Raw genomic sequence first — 16,482 nt, forward strand, 5'->3', positions numbered from 1 at the left:
CGTCATCATTGTCACCTGCTGACAGGAGGTTGAAAGACCAGCCATTTTTTGCTGATGAGGACGATGTTCCTGGGTGAGTTTCCCCCACTTTAGAGTCAGCAGACTTGAGGGAGAAAAGGAGCTGATTAAGGGGAAAACCTGTCACCTGAAAAAAAAAATGATGTAACTTCCCAATGTGCCTGAAAATTATTTGGAATGGTCCCATTTTTGGGAGAAGTTCATTCAAGTGAAGAATGGCCAAATGGAAGATGGTGGTGTAGATGAACACTGGTACTCACCGCCTCCCACAACCACATCAAAATTACAACTAAAATTCAGAACAACCATCATCCAGAACTGCCTGAAATCTGGCTGAATGAAAGTCCTACAACTAGAGAAGTAAAGAAGAAAGCACACAGAGACTGGTAGAAGAGGTGGAGGCATGGAACAGACTGGTCCAATACCTGTGTGTGATGTGGTTTTTTAATCAGGAGGGATATCATGGCTGAGGAGGCCTCCCATGAGAAGCAAGGGACCCCAACCCCACACCAGGCCCCAGTTCAGGGTTCTAGAGCTAGGAAGAGAAGTTTCCATAACTTTGGGCTATAAAAAACAGCAGGGATTGTGGCTGAGTGACATGGAGGTTGCTGGAGCCCCAGGCAATTCCTCTTAAAGGGCCAGGACATAAACTTACTTGGACTTGCTCCCTCTGAGCTCCAATACTGGGTGGCAGCTTTGGGGGATCCAGGGACATATGGGGAGGAACTGGATTGTCTGGCATTGGGGCAAGAACTTAGGGCTGTTTGCAGGGGTCATTGTTCCTGTGCTGGGACCTCTCCCCCATCACAGAGCTGACTGGCAGCCATATCTGAGTTTCCATCAGCCTGGCCCACACTGTTCACTCTGCCCTGGTGATTCCCTGAGATCCTGCCCCATCCAATTTGCAGCCCCACCCAAGCTGTTTGCAGTGGCTTTTCCATATGAATGACCTGTCCTACCTCAGGCTTTTAGACTTTCCTAAAATCTCTCAAACAAGTAGCAGCTGGCATCAGTGTGTGCCATACCTCTCAATAAGAGGCCCAAGACCTGGCACTAGCAGCAGCCTGACTTGCTTCACAGCTTGGCCTCTTCTGGGCACGTCCAAGCCCAACACAAGTAGCAGCCATCTTCAGATTGCTCTGTAGCTCCTGACAGGTGGCTCTAAGGCAGTGGCTGACTTTGCACCTCCCAGGAGGCCCCAGAGCCAGTGCACCCAGTGAACAGCATCAGACCAGGACAGATTAGAACTGTACACATCCACAAGTGACACACTCAAGGGGAAGACTCAGTGAGCAGAAAAACCCCATCGAAGCATGTCCTGCTCCATAGGTGTGTCTCCTGCACAGCAGCATTCTCCCACTGTAGTTGCAGCTGGTCCTCACAACCAATTAGCTTGGAGGTCAATTCCTCCCAGTGATGCCAACAGCAATCAAGGCTCAATTACAACAAGACTGTGCACACAGCCCACACAGGGGCACACCTAGAGTGCCCAGCTCAGGTGACTGGGGAGGCTGAACGACTGGGCCCTATAGGACACCTACTATACAAGGCCGCTCTATCAACTCCAGGAGACATAGAAACTCTACCTAATACATAGAAACAGACACAGGGAAGTAGCCAAAATGTGGAGACAAAGAAAAATGTCACAAATGAAAGAACATGGGCATGTGAGCAGCTGGGCAGGTGAGCAGCTGAGCAGGTAAGCAGCTGAGCAGGTGAGCAGCTGGGCAGGGGAGTAGCTGAGCATGTGAGCAGCTGGGCAGGGGAGGAACTGGGCAAGTGAGCAGCTGAGCATGTGAGCAGCTGAGCATGTGAGCAGCTGAGCAGGTGAGCAGCTGGGCAGGTGAGCAGCTGAGCAGGTGATCAGCTGGGCAGGTGAACAGGTAGGCCAGGGAGCAGCTGGGCAGGGGAGCAGCTGAGCAGGGGAGAAGCTAGGCAGGTGAGCAGCTGAGCAGGTGAGCAGCTGGGCAGGGGAGTAGCTGAGCATGTGAGCAGCTGGGCAGGGGAGGAACTGGGCAAGTGAGCAGCTGAGCATGTGAGCAGCTGAGCAGGTGAGCAGCTGAGCAGGTGAGCAGCTGGGCAGGTGAACAGCTAGGCCAGGGAGCAGCTGGGCAGGGGAGCAGCTGAGCAGGGGAGAAGCTAGGCAGGTGAGCAGCTGAGCATGTGAGCAGATGAGCAGGTGAGCAGGTAGGCAGGTGATCAGCTGGGCAGGTGAGCATCTGGGCATGTGAGCAGGCTGCTCCGAGTACTTGGGGATGAGGGGAGGACCCTCTGTCCAATAATTTCTGGGGAACATCGCCAGCATAACATTAAACATAACACATGTGGACTCATGCGCAGATTAATAAAGCTATTCAGAGCTAATCCATGACAAGCCTCGCCCTTATAGGAAAATATTCATGGCCTCTCCTGTTCTCAGTCATTCACTTTATCTCCAACATGCTCAGCTTCAATAAGAGTCAGTTCCACACCGCTTGTGTCAATCTTTGGTATGTCCCTGATTTCTTGTTTACTTTCTCTAAAAAAAAAGGTTAAGACTTTTGAGGCAGTCTCAAGAAAGTTTCTTCTAGGTACCCCATAGTCTTAGATAAGACAAGGGGTTTGGGTTCTTACTAAAGGCTATTCTTACCAAATGTTAAAATGTAGCTCAGTATTTTGCAGACACAGCTATGAGGAGCGAGCTTCCCCAGGTAAGTGTAGCCACCTGCAAAGAAGAAATCAAGGCATAACTGACCCAATAGGAGGCAGAAGCAATACATGGCTAAGCCTCCCTTCCGGAGACAGAGCTTTGGGTATGAATCCCATCTCCCTCACTTGCTCCCTCACTTAAAACTGCCTTAAGACAACCACACCTCCGACTGGAATTGAGCACCTGAGTGGTGAACCCCTTGAGCTCAGGAGAGGTGGTAGGCATAAAGATGAGAGCTCAGCAAATGCTTTTTATTTCTTGGTTTTAGAGAAAGGAATGGAGAGAGAGAGAGAGAGAGAGAGAGAGAGAGAGACATCCGTTTATTGTTTCACTTATTTATGCATGCATTGGTTGACTCTTGTATGTGTGCCCTGGTCTGGGGATTGAACCCACAACCTTGGCATAGCTGGATGATCTCCAACCGATTGAGCAATGGGCGAGGGTCCTGAGTAAGTGCTTTGTACCAGATATTTGCTCACATGCAGAGAACTTGGAATGCGACATTAACGAAGATGTTTCTCCCGCGAGCACCGGCTGCAGGACTCCGTGTGCCCCTGCTGCTCAGTGATTGTCTTTTCTGGAAAAGCTGATACAGCATCAGACCAGGTGGTCAATAAATGTTTGCTTTCTGAATCCAAGGACATTGAATGCAAAAAAATAAATAAATAAATAAAACAAAGGAAGTGAGGAAGAGAGGGAGAAAGAAAAAGAGACCAAGGAGAAAAAGAAGGAAAGAAGGGAGGGAGGGAGGGAGGGAGGGATGTCGCTTGGTTTTAATCCTCTATAGGTTTGTAAAGTTAGAATTTTGGAGAAAAAATGGGCCAATTAGGGGATAAGAAAGCCAGTACAGTTAGCCCTCTGCATTTGCGGATGCCCAACCACGGATTAAAACAGTGCAGGTACCTGGCTGATCACCGGTAAGGTATAGAAATGTCTGACTATGGTGTTGTGCTCCTGAAACTACTATAATACTGTGTGTCAAGTGTAAGTGAAAAGCAAATTTTAAAAAAGGAAAAAATAGACAACAGTTCAGGTATTTACTGGAAAGTGGACCTGCGCTGTAATGGGAAGAGCTGCAGGAGCCAAGGCCGGGAGCAGCGTCTGAACCACGCCCAGCGCGGGAGGCTCCCCACGTGGGCAGGTCTCCAGCGCCAGCGATCAGCCCGTGAAGGAGCGGATGAGGCGGAGCGGGTGATACAGAGGCAGTCGCCCCAGAGCCGCATGGAAGGAGGACTTGGAGGGCGAGGCCAGACGCTGCTGGGAGCTCAGCACCAGAGTCCAGAGCCCAGTCTCCCAGCCTGGCGCAGGCCCGTGTCCAGCAGCAGAGGGAGGGATCAATCGTGCGCCTTCGAGTGAAGGCTGTCATTAGGAGGGAATTAGAGGGTCCCAGTCCGGAGGCTGAGCGACCAGAAGTCAGGCCCGGGCAGTAAGCAGGGCCACTACGGAGGGCCGCTGGGTGCAGGCCGCCGGAGGGGGAGGTGCTTGCAGAGGCGCCCCCAGGAGTCCGGGCACCGCTGGCTTGTGCAGTGGCTGAGAAAGAACCCGTGTGCGTCTGGAGCTCCCGTCGGAGGGACCAGGTCGGCTCAGGCGCCCAAGATGGGACCGAAGACACTTGGACCTGGAATTTGCAAAGTGGCCTGACAGTTTCTTTCTGAAACTGCAAGGGTGCGAGAGAGGAGTGACGAGGCGGCAGCAAGCACACAGAGTCCCACGGCGGAGGATGCGGCTCTGGGCACGGAGGTGGCAGGAGGCCGGGCGCCTTGTCTCTGCTCTGACACGACTGGAACGGCTTCCTGTCCTGAGCCACTGCCTCCGCGGCCATGTCGCGGGTACGCTGTCCTGAGAAGACAGCGGAGGCCAGATGGCGAGGAGGAAGCTGGGGTCGGCAGATAACACGCATAAAAGACATCAACAAAGCTCTTGTTTGACTTTCTCCAGAAGCAATGTCCCCAGTCAACCCTGGAAGGTCACTGCTCACCCCTTCCCACGGCCGAGCTCTCTGCTCCTTTGCACAAGCTGCTGCCTGGACCAGACTCCTGTGGGACAGTCCCCTTTCACCCGGGCCCTGCGGTCATCGCCTGGGTCCCTCCCGGAGGAGAGGCGGAGCAACGTGACCGGGGCCCTGTGTCCCCGAGCCGGGGTCCTGTCTCAGTGTGACTCTGCAGTGGCCGATGACTGTCCCCCTCCGCAGGATGCCTGGGACCGAAGAAGAGCTGAGCTATTTTTGTCGTCCCTCCGGCATTGAAAACAATTTACAAAAGGGCTTGCTCTGGAGAATGGTTCCGATCTGGCAAATTAGACCCAGAAAGAAAAGGAGACGGAATGTGATTCTGAAAGGGAGCCTGGCCCAGCCTGTACCCTCGCCGCCAGATCCCTGGTCACGAGTCCCCAAGAGACCACCCCTGCCCAGCTCAGGAGGGACAGAGGGAACCGAGGCCGGGGACACGGGGAGGGGCCCACCCAGACCAGGGAGCCGGGCTTCCGTCCTTCCTCACAGCCGCATCGTTCTGCCCCTTCCCCTGTCCCCATGTTCCTGCCTTCACCTTCCCTCTCCTTCCTCTGCTCCTGCTACCTCTTCACCCCCCTCTGTTTCTCCCTTCCTCTCCCCTGGCAGCCGTCCCCCTCCTCGTCCTCCTACACCTGCTCCTTGGGGAGACCGCGGGTGCGTGGAGCCGCCTCCGATCAGACTGCTCTGCGCGCCTTTCGCTTGTGACCTTGGGTACATTTCTGAGCTCTCCTATCTCCTTCCCCGCCCACCATGACAGAACTAAGGCATTTGGCTCAGATTTGTTCTAAGAGTTAAATAAATAATGTAGAGCGCTCAGCGTAGGCTCGGCAATCAATGTGCGTGAATGTCAGATGCGGCCATTAAGTTCTGGTTTCCTTGGAAACCCAGTCCCTCTTCACGCTTTTCACCTCCATGGAGGAGCCTGGGATGCAGCCGTCACCACCCAGCTCCTGCGTTGCCCTGTGCACGACCCGTCTAAAGAGTCAGCCTCTGTGTCCACTGAGCCTCTCCCCGTCCCCTCGCTGTGTCGCCTCTGTCCTCGGCCGCATGAAAGAGCACCCGGTGCCCTCCTTTCACGCCGTATCGTTGGTGACGTCTAGATGCCGGGGAAACAGAGCGATGGGCATCGAAACAACAGGCGATGGCGATAAGCAGCAGTTCTGTTGGTCCTCATGTAGAGGTTAATAGCCTCCGCACACATCCGCTTTGACTCATCTCTGAATCAAGCGAGTGGAGTCGTGTGGCTTCAGACTGTTTGAGTTCGGCTGGGCCTGCGAGCGTTTATCTGACGGGCGTTGCTCTGATGACATTTTGGCCCCTAAGTCTGACTGTGGCTGACAGATGCAGGGTTTTCCCGTGGAGGTAGTTCACATCGCTATTATTTTGTATTAGTTTCAGGTGCACAGCCCTGTAGTTAGACAATCATATACTTTACAGAGTGATCACCCTGGGATATTTCCAGTGCCCACCTGGCACCATCCATACTTATTACAATACTAGAGGCCCAGTGCACGAAATTCGTGTGGGGGGGGGATCCCCTCAGCCCAGCCTGCATCCTCTCCAATCCGGGATCCCTTGGGGGATGTCTGATTGCTGGTTTAGGCCTGATCCCCAGCAGTCGAACATTCCTCTCACAATCTAGGACCACTGACTCCTAACTGCTCACCTGCCTGCCTGCCTGATCGCCCCTAACTGCCCCCACCCCGTGCTGGTCTGGTCCCACCCAACTGCCCCCTCCCATCAGCCTGGTCACCCCTAACTGCCCCCCCTGCCAGCCGGGTCACCCCCAACTGCCTCCCCCACTGGCCTGATCACCCCTCACTGCCCTCTTTTGCCAGCCTGGTCACCCCTCACTACCTCACCACGCCAGCCTGGTCACCCCCAAATCCCTCCCCCGCCGGCCTGGTCACCCCATGCAGGCTGTTCGGTCATCCGTTCAGTTGCAATGGTCACTTAGGCTTTTGTATATATAGATTAGTGACTCTATTATCTGCGCTGGACTTCACATCTTTGTGACTATTTTGTAGAAGGTCTTTTTTTTCTTTCTTTTTTTCTCTTTTCTCCTCTATCGCCTCATTTCCAACTTTAAAAATTGAAGCTCTGCAGTGGCCAGAGCAGCCTGGGGTGCTGTGGGGAGGGGTGTCCCCCAAAGTCCAGTTTTTGTTTGTGAACTGCTCTTACCGCAGTGAGTCCTGAGTCCACGCTCTCTCATCGCCCCTCCCAGGAGGCAGAACCTGGCGCGGGGAGGGGCGAGTGCAGTTCTCAGAGTGTGTGCGACCCTGGGGCCAACAAGCAGCCCCACAAACACGCACCTGTCACCTGCCTTAGCTCGCCATCCTTCATCCCTCATTCACTTGGTTCTCGGGAGGGTCCAGAGGTCCTCGGTGGCTGCACAGCCTGGAGCCAGGTCTCCACAGCTGCCCCCAAAGGAGAAGGGCGAGCTGGCCAAGGCATTGGGCTCCATCCTGACCACAGGGGTCTGCAGAGACCTGCCCTCGCCCACCTGCCTGTGGGTTTAGGTGAGCGCACCCGCTTCATTCAGATCCCAACTCTGCAACTGCGGACAGCCCTCCCTCCTCTGTGCCTCAGTTTCCTCCTCTGGAAATATCAGCAGAGGCTTTGCAGAAGCATTGCCCGTGATTGGCTTCTGCAGCTTAGGGCTAGTGTGGGAAGTAAATGTGTTATGTATGACAATTATAGCAATTAAAGGTGTTATTTATGCCTGCGACACCACCTGGCACACAGCGGGCAGCATTGTCTTTCTAGGTGAGGGGGTAAAAGCTGTGGGACAGCTACACCAGGGAATATAATGCGGCTCTTAAAAAGAAGGATCTCTTACCCTTTGAGACAGCATGGAAGGACCTGGAGAGCATTGTGTTAAGCGGAATAAGCCAGTCAGAGAGAGACAAGTACCACATGGTCTCACCCATATGTGGAATCTAATGAACAAAATAAACTGATGAACAAAGTAGATGCAGAGACATAGAAGCATGGAACAGACTGTGGCCTATCAGAGGGGAGGGGTGGGGGAGGGGAGAGATGAACGGAAGACCTTGTGTGCACATATGCACAGCCACGAACATAGGCAATAGGGGGTGAAGGCTGGGGTGGCTGGAGGGGTCACTGGGAGGAAAGGGGCGTGTGCAGTGCTGTTAACAGTAGAGATAACGTTTTAAGTGTGGTCTCTGGTCGCCTTCAGGAGGAGTGTCAGCCGTGTTTGTTACTCATGTTGTGGCCAAACACCACGAGGAAGGAGGCCGGGCCGGGGCGGAGGGCTCCGCGCGGCCTGTGAGGCCGGAGAGGGTGTCTGCCCCGAGCGGCCAGCGAGCCGAGCACCCGGCGCCCTGTGGGGGAGGGGCGGCACGCACCTGTGGTGAGCTGGGACTGTGAACGTTTCCCCGCAACACTATGAGATTTGAGTTTATTTGTGTCTTTTTCTCCGGAGAAGGTCCAGCGCTCTCATCAGATCTGTAAAAGGTCTGTTACTCTAACCGGTTTCAGACCCTGCGTGCTTGACCCACGTGTGACTCTCATGGTGAGAAGCAAGAATTCAGGAAGGGGGGCTTGTGGCGTCAAATGTGGGACCCGGGACCCTGAAGGCAAACATTCCGTGCATCAGGGATCCGCCCCTGGGGCTCTGCAGCCCCTCTGCCTCCTCCCCCGCCTGCAGAGGGGAGCGCTGCCTCTCCTGAACCCCAGCCCTCCGCTCCTCCTGGCCCCTGCGGGCGCCGATGTCCACACGCAGGTCGCTCGCATGCAGAGCATGCTTACCCTGGTTAGTAAGATGCGTGTGTTGCCGGCCGGCGTGGCTCAGTGGGGACCTAGGAACCAGGAGGTGCCTGGTTCAATTCCTGGTCAGGGCACAAGCCCGGGTTGCCAGCTTGATCCTCAGTAGAGGATGTGCCGGAGGCAGCCTATCGGTCATTCTCTCTCATCATTGATGTTGCCCTCTCTCTCTTCCTTCCTCTCTGAAATCAATGAAAACATAAAAAACAAACAAACAAAGATGCATGTTTCCTGGGCAGCACCCACCCAGGGCACACCTGGGCAGGCACAGCGGGGCGCTGGCCCGCAGGTCACGACCAGGCGCTCTCCGTGAAATGCTGACGGAGTAAAACCACACGCAGTTGGAAAGCACACCGGGAAATGTCACCTAGACGTTACCTTCTCGCTCGAGGCCCACACCTGCCTGGGAGGCGGCTTCTGCGATCCGGCACCACCTGACCGCCGCAGGGTCTACGTCACACCCTCGGGGCCTAGAGAACCCCTGAAGTGTGTGCAACGCGGGGACGCTGATGGGGGACCCGGGACACGCAAGTGAAACTGCCAGAGACAAGGAGGGTCCAACGGAGACACGCGTCTTTAATACAACGGAGTCATGGGCACCACAAAGGCGCGTCACGTCGAGCCCATGGATTCCCAGCACACGGTGCTCACGCGTGTGGCGGGCAGGAGGGGCACCTGGGTGCTCGCGGGAGTGGTTTCAGGAGGATGAGGACAGGACTTCCTGCTCATGACCCTCTCGGTGACCGCCCCCTCCATGAGTGATGCAGAGCAGCGAACGCATCGTACAAAACACCGTCGTAAATAACAGCTCTTCAAGTCGCTCCTGTGCCTCGGAGAGCGGCAGCAGCAGTTCCGGCCATGACGACCCTTCCATCCTGCGCCTCATCGGCTCCCGGCGCCCAGGAGCGGCCGCCCCACGCAGCGCCGTGACCAGGATGCGGCTCAGGAGCGACGCCCGGGCTTTTCGGTTTACAGAAACGTGTTCCCTTTTAGAAAGTCGCCTTCCCAGGGCTGGCTTAGGGCCGAGGCCTGTGGCACCTCGCACTGGTGATGAGCGCCTGGCCCCTCCGCCCATCCTACAGGGACATGTGTGTATCTGTGTGTGCACACACACACACGTGCACACACGTATACACACACATGCACACACACGTGTACACAATAGATGAACCTCACCTAAACGCCTGGCTATGGAGGCGGTCCTGGCTCAGAGTCCCAGGAGCCTGTGGCTGTCACAGGACGTGGACCCACCCGCCCGCCGCCCTGAGGCCAAACCGCTGAGCGGAGAACTGTCGCAGCCTCTCCAGCCAGCCCGCCCGCCCGCCCGCCCGCCCGCAGGGCCTGGGGAAATGCGGCAGCGAGGGAGGCGCCTTCTGGATGAGCACGGACAGACACTACATCCAGGGAGCGCACGGCAGGCAGTGCTGGCCCAGGCTGCGGTGCGGCACCCGCTGCCCGCCGACCAGCCCGTGGCCGCAGGTCCCCGGAGCAGTCCGGCCTTGCAGCCCGCCGGGCGAGGGTTAGGTACACTAGGGGGCCAGAGAGGGGCAGTCCGCCGGGCGAGGGTTAGGCGCACCGGGGGGCCGGAGAGGGGCAGTCCGCCGGGCGAGGGTTAGGCGCACCGGGGGGCTGGAGAGGGGCAGTCCGCCGGACGAGGGTTAAGCGCACCGGGGGGCCGGAGAGGGGCAGCCCACTGGGCGAGGGTTAGGCGCACCGGGGGGCCGGAGAGGGGCAGCCCGCTGGGCGAGGGTTAGGCGCACCGGGGGGCCGAAGAGGGGCAGCCCACTGGGCGAGGGTTAGGTGCACCGGGGGGCCAGAGAGGGGCAGTCCGCCGGACGAGGGTTAGGCGCACCGGGGGGCCGGAGAGGGGCAGTCCGCCGGGCGCTTGGCCCCTTTCTGCTTCTCAGACACACGGCCAGCAGGGTCGGCCAGCTCGAGGTAGAAGCGAGACTTGAGGAAGCGGCGGTAGGAGTCCTTCTCCATCAGGTGGAAGATCTTCCTCTGGGCTTCGTCAAAGCAGGTGGCGGTGGGCGCCAGCAGGTTCCGGCGGGTCTGCTCCCTGGTGCCCGAGTCCAGGTTGACCTGAGGGGCAGGGGCGGGCGGTTAGCACTGCACCGGGAGGGCGGGGGGCAGACCTGGCCCCCCACCCCCACCCCCCGCACATGTGAGCAGGGCGGGTCTTCTCTCGCCCACGTGCTGGGAGGTCCGTCAGAACACCCGCTGCCATCGGACAAAGGGCCTTGCTCAGCCGACCCACGTGGGATGTCAAGCTGATAGCAAGTGAGTCCACGGCTCCTCCTTTTGGGATCTGCGGGGCCGAGGGCCGAAGCCACCCCCAGGGAACTGCCGCCACCAGACTGCTGCGAGCACCCACCTCCCGGGCCGCCTGGGCCGAGATGAACTCCGCGTAGACCTCCGTGGCCTTGGGGCGCAGCTGCGAGGGCGGCCTGGTTAGCCTGTACTCCTCGCAGCGGAGCCAGAACTCGATGTTCTCCTCGCTGTGCTCCGACTGCAGGAACGCCCTGAACGCCGCCAGCCCGCCTGCGACCGGGAAAGAGCCGAGCTGTCACCACGCTGGGGACGAAGCCCAGGCGCTGGAGGGAATAGGGCAGGGTTCGAGCCACCCCCACACCCCGCTTTTGTGGGGTCACTTGGGGCCAGGTAACCCTAATCTGTTTGTTTCTATTGGATCCCAGCTGCACACCCTGCTTCATGGGGTTTGGGAAAGAGAAACTGAAGTTGATTCTGCAAGAAATCTTAATATTTGGAGGTTTTTCCTCTACGCTTTCCCCACGGTGTCTGCATGAACCACCCACTGCAGATGACCAAGCTCGGGGTCACACGCCTAACAGGCTGGCTCCCTGAGTCTGTCGTATGGTGTGTGAGATGCGTGTATCCAGGGCGCCGTGACCCCAACCCAGAGGGGGTGGTCAGACTCACATTCATGGCTGATCAGGTTTTCCAGCGATTCAGCCCACTTTTTGACTTCCTCTTGGCTCACCCTAGAGAAGAAGAGTTTCAATGCCACCATCCAAACCCGGGAGGGAACGTAAGACCTAAATACAGTGCAGATAGTTCCCTCCCGCCTGAGCCGGCCTGGTGTTGGTTAGAGCACCGCCCCGCCCCCCCCCCCCCCCCCCAGGACATTCTTACTTAACTGGGGCCGTGGCTTCCCCAGTTCCACCACGTCCTGTCTGCAGGCGATTCCCCCTCCGCCCTACCCCCCCCGAAGCCCTCCTGCCCCTGGCGGCCCCCCCCCCCAACCTTCCTTACCTCGGACAGACCACCAGCTTGTCTCTCCTGCTGTGGGAGGAGCCGTGCTCCCAGGAGTCCGACTTCTGCAGCAGCGCCCCCAGCCGGTGCTTCATGCCTTTTGCGCTGCACAGAAGGGGAACGCATTAGTGGTCCTGGGCTCCCTTAGAAGACGCCTGGCTGCAAGAGCCGGCCGCACTTAGGAAGAGGAGCTGGAGGTGTGCACACTCCCAGGACAAGGAGCCCCTGAGCACCCAGATAGCAGGACCCTTCCTTCCCAGGTGCTGGGAGGCTGACCCTCCAGCAGCCTTTTCACCAGTCGCACAAGGTGTGACCTTCAACAGAAGCCCATTGAAAACCTGGCTGATCTTGGAGAGGCAGGAACTGGGAAGCTGCAGGGGCGGACAGGGCCCCTTCCTGTGGCGCCACCTCCTGGACAGCAGTTGCTATTGCCACCGCTGGCTGCTGGCCCCAGGACGCACAGGCACCTGGGGAAGGTGGCCTGTGATTCCAGCCCAGGGAGGGGGGCTGGCACCCCGTGCCTGGGCCACGCCAGGTGTGCGGTTGGCAGAGGCTGGGCAGTGAGCCCCAGCTCCTCAGCTGCACCGCTTTCCTATGCTCTCTGCACAGCAGGGACTCTACTCCCTAAAGGGCACTGGGAGTTCAAAAGAACCCGAAGAGGCAAGTGAGAGTCACATGGGCAGGGGTGGGGGGCAGCCGAAGTCACAGGAACAGGACTCAGAGACAGACCTTCCAGCTCAACCTTCTTATTCTTTAACTAGAGGCCTGGTGCACGAAACTCATGCACTGGGGCAGGAGGGGGGTCCCTCAGACTGGTCTGCGCCCTCTCATAGTCCGGAACCCCTTGGGGGATGTCCACCTGCCAGCTTAGGCCTGCCTAAGCCAACAGGCAGACATCACTCTCGCAGTCCAGGACCCCTCGTTCCTTACCACCCACCTGCTCACTGCCCCTTGCTGCTCAGCTCGCTGCTCCTTAGCGCTGCCATGGAGGTGGGAGAGGCTCCCACCACCGCTGCTGTGCTCACCGGCCGTGAGCCTGGCTATTGACTGAGCAGGGCTCCCCCTGTGGGAGCGCACTGACCACCAGGGGGCAGCTCCTGCATTGAGCATCTGCCTCCTGGTGGTCAGTGCACATCATAGCAACTGGTCGTTCTGGTCATTCGGCTGTAATGGTCGCTTAGGCTTTTGTTATATGGATTGTCCCTTTGCTGTGTCTCCTTTATTATAAAAGCCCAGAACTCGCTTTATAAGAGAAGTGTCATTTGAAAACAAGTGCATGGCTCGATGTTCCTATCAGAGGGAGGAGAGCAAGGCCACGGGATGAGGAGCTGCATTTCACGGCCGTGCTGTCAGTGGCGTGTCCAGGTGCGTTTCCCCAGGAAACGGGACTCTCGCTGTTCTGGGGCTGCCCCTAAGCGGTGGCCTCTCTCCCTCACAGGACTGTTCCCTCCTCTGCCTCCCCACCTGGTCGCGGGGCAGGCTCCTCCGCAATGACAGAAGAGGTCGTCGAGGAGGCTGTGGGACTGAGGCTAAGGTGACCCTCTAAGTGGACGGCATTCACTAGAACAACCTGCTGAGCTCTGCCAGGTACCGATCACCACATGCAGAGGTGGCCGCATGCCTGGCCTCCAACACATGCCACCACAAGGATAAAAGCCATGAGGACTCCGTGGCTCCCCGGAGCCAGGACACCTGCATTTGCTCTGCCCGCACCCCACCCTGCGCGCGCACACACAAACACACACACACACACACCCCAATGTGACCTTGAGCCCAGGCACAGAGCTGGAATGAAGTGCTGGACTAGCTGGTCTGTGGCTCCCGGAGAGGACAGACCAGCAGCTCACCCTCTGGCAGGGGTTACCCGTCCCTCCCACCCCGGCTGTTCTGGGGGGCAGCGCTCAGGCAGTCTTTCCTCTGCGGGTATACCTGCCTCCCACCCCTGTGCTTTGCACAATTTTCCGGGAGTTGGTGAAGCTTGGAGTCTTGCTCCATTGAGGTCAGACATACTGGGGGGGGGGGGTCACTTATCCCACTCTCTGCCAGACCCTCCTGCTTCCCGTCAAACCCCAGGAGCCCAGGAGCAGGGACCTCCTTCCTCCTGAGTGGCCCAGCCCCGAAAAGTCTGCTCCTGGGATGCACAGAACACGGTGCCTTCTGGGAGATTTCCAACTTGAACTTAAGGTGCTGCCGTTTGCAGGGAGATGAGGAGAGGATGCTTTGTCTACAGACGCTTCCTGCCCTTCACGATGAGATTAGCTCATGTAACACGGGGTTTCGTTTTACTTCAGCTGGCTAGTCTAGAAGCATTCTCTGGAAACATTTCCTTACATCTTTTTAAAGACACACTACCTGGTAAAACCGTGTTTGTAGGGTGAGACCTTCCGCAGAGCCCTGAGCCCTGTGATGACCAATACGTGTGACCACCCGCACTCCGGGGGTGTGGTCCGCAGCGGGCAGTGCACTGTCACCTTTGCTTATGGAACCCAGCGGTGCCGGATCCTCAGCCCACACGGCACAGTGCCTGCCCAGGAGGTGCCGCACCGCACCCTGGGGTGTCTTCCCCCAAACAAGACCCTGAGTGTCTGCCCTCTGCCAGCCCCGCGGCCGTGAGTCCGGTGCCCCGCGACGCTCCACAGCATCCATCACAGCTGAGATACGGTGGACCAGCGGGTCGTCCAACACCTCACCTCCTGCTTACTGCCAGCTGACCTGGCCAGAGGTTCAGTCCTCAAAACCAAGGCCAAGCTCAGCAACACCGAGGTGCCCACATCGGGGAGCACTCACTTCTTCAGTCACCGTTTCTAGCTCATCTTGGAGGAAAGCGGGGCGCGATGCCCCACTGGCCACAGGGATCCTAACCCCAAAGAACTGGTCCACAGCAGGCTGTGTAACAGCACGTGTGACAGGGTCGGCTGCTGGTCGTCTTACCTCCTCAAGCAGGAAGCAGGCAGCCCTGCCAGCCCTTTGCACATCTTGGCTGCTGGAGTTCGCAGGCAGGAAGGAGACGGGAGGGGCTGGGTGCGCAGCGCTCTAGCCTCGTTGGTCCTGAAGATGCTTTCCGATCCCCGGCTCCCTCCTCAGCCTGCGGGTCTCATTTAAAGCCCAGCCACCGCCAGGCAGCCAATCAGCGGCGCTGTAACAATGCCGCTGCGGCCAATCAGCGTTGCTGTGACACCCCCGCTTGGGCCTCTGCAGCCTCCGCAGAGATTAGGAGGCGGGACGCGGCTTCCACCGCGCAGGGCGGGCGGACCCGCAGGAAAGCCTCTTGCACAGCAGATGCGCAGGAAACAGTTCCTCCATGCCTCTACCCACGTCCGAGGCTCTGAATTTCTAGAAAAGGGAAAAGGGCACCTCTGTGTTGCTGCAGATCGTCGGGTTCCCTCATTTTCTGTAAAAACAATGCCAAGGGCAGTTGCCCCCACAAGGAGAGTCCCAGCAGGACTCCGGTTAGCTGGGGCTGACTCACCTTCCATTTTTTTGGATTAGAAGTAGCGGACGCCGTGGTCCCAGCTCTCACCTCCCTGTTTCCAGGCTGGGGTCTGCAGAGGTGGCCACACGGGGCTGGGAGGGCAGCTGCAGGCTGGCCCCAGCTGCTCCGCCTGGCTGTGGATTCTCTTCTAGAACTCTCGCTCAGGACAGAATTCAGCCCAGCAGTGACAACCTCTCTGCCTCCAGCAGCCTGAGGAGGGAGGAGATTAGCAAATGTAAATGGCTTATATCCTAATGTCTATGCATTCTAAGTCTCCAAACCGGATTTCAAAATATTGAGAGAGAAAGACAAAGAGAGAAAAGTGTGTGTGTCCTTGCATAGCACAGTCTTCAGAATGAGCACAGGCGATTGGACCCCAGGTGCTTCTGAGCACGCGGACAACCTGGGGTTGTCTACAGCAGGATGGACTGCTGTTCAACAGTCGCAGCCCAATGCCCCCGGGTCTGCCCCACGCAACAGAGCTGTGAGGGGCGGAGACGTTCGTCTCTGTGTCTGCCCCGGCAGCTTTCTGAAGTAGACAGGCTCCTGGGCACAGGACACATGAGCTGCACTTTGCGAGTAAGAAATAGAGACAGCCCTGGCCGGCCGGTTTGGCACAGGGGATAGAGCATCGGCCTGCGGGCCAGAGGGTCCCGGGTTAGATTCCAGTCAAGGGTCCTAGTCGGGGCTTGTGCCAGAGGCAAACAATCAATGTGTTTCTCTCACATTGATGTTTCCCTCTGTCTTTCCTCTCTCCTCTCCTCTCCCTAAAACCAGTGGAAAAATATCCTCAGGTGAGGATTAACAAGACAAAACAAAAGCGGAGACATCTAGTGATTAGGGGAAGAAGATGCAGAAGAGATGGGTGCCAGTGAGATGTGAAGGCAACGTGGTAAGACTCGTCCCCGCCACATCTGAGACCCAGTCACCCCACAGGGACCCCACCTCACCTGGCCACGGCAAGCACAGCAGGAGATGGCTGAGAAATGTAGGCAGGTGAGGGGGGGGGCGGCATAACTGCCAGAAGATGCATTTACAATGTCGGAAAAGCCTCCCATGAAGGTAAGAAAACATTTGTCAGGTTAGTTACGGGGCAACCTGTCCGTGCGGGGCCACATGGAGCACATTGCTTCTCTGGTGGCATTGCAGAAAGGGTGACGGTGCCATGCAAAATGGCAGAGATCACCGAGCTAGAGGGCAAGCCACTCAGAGATGGTATCAAAGAGGAGAGACCAT

The 16,482-nt window shown here is 57.6% G+C and overlaps 1 protein-coding gene across 1 annotated transcript; it reads right to left on the reverse strand.

Annotated features, from left to right (window-relative positions):
• Window positions 1–9,846: 9,846 nt before the first annotated feature.
• Window positions 9,847–14,834, reverse strand: RGS4 (regulator of G protein signaling 4). The gene is made up of 5 exons (XM_079762103.1): window positions 14,706–14,834; window positions 11,775–11,879; window positions 11,442–11,503; window positions 10,876–11,042; window positions 9,847–10,583 (listed from the first exon to the last, which is right to left on the reverse strand). Exons 1-5 carry the CDS (start codon window positions 14,747–14,749, stop codon window positions 10,344–10,346), a joined length of 618 nt encoding a protein of 205 aa, XP_079618229.1. The 5' UTR covers window positions 14,750–14,834; the 3' UTR covers window positions 9,847–10,343.
• Between the last annotated feature and the right edge of the window lie 1,648 nt (window positions 14,835–16,482).

Source organism: Cnephaeus nilssonii (assembly GCF_951640355.1).
Source record: "Cnephaeus nilssonii genome assembly, chromosome: 21".
NCBI classification, from domain to species: domain Eukaryota; kingdom Metazoa; phylum Chordata; class Mammalia; order Chiroptera; family Vespertilionidae; genus Cnephaeus; species Cnephaeus nilssonii.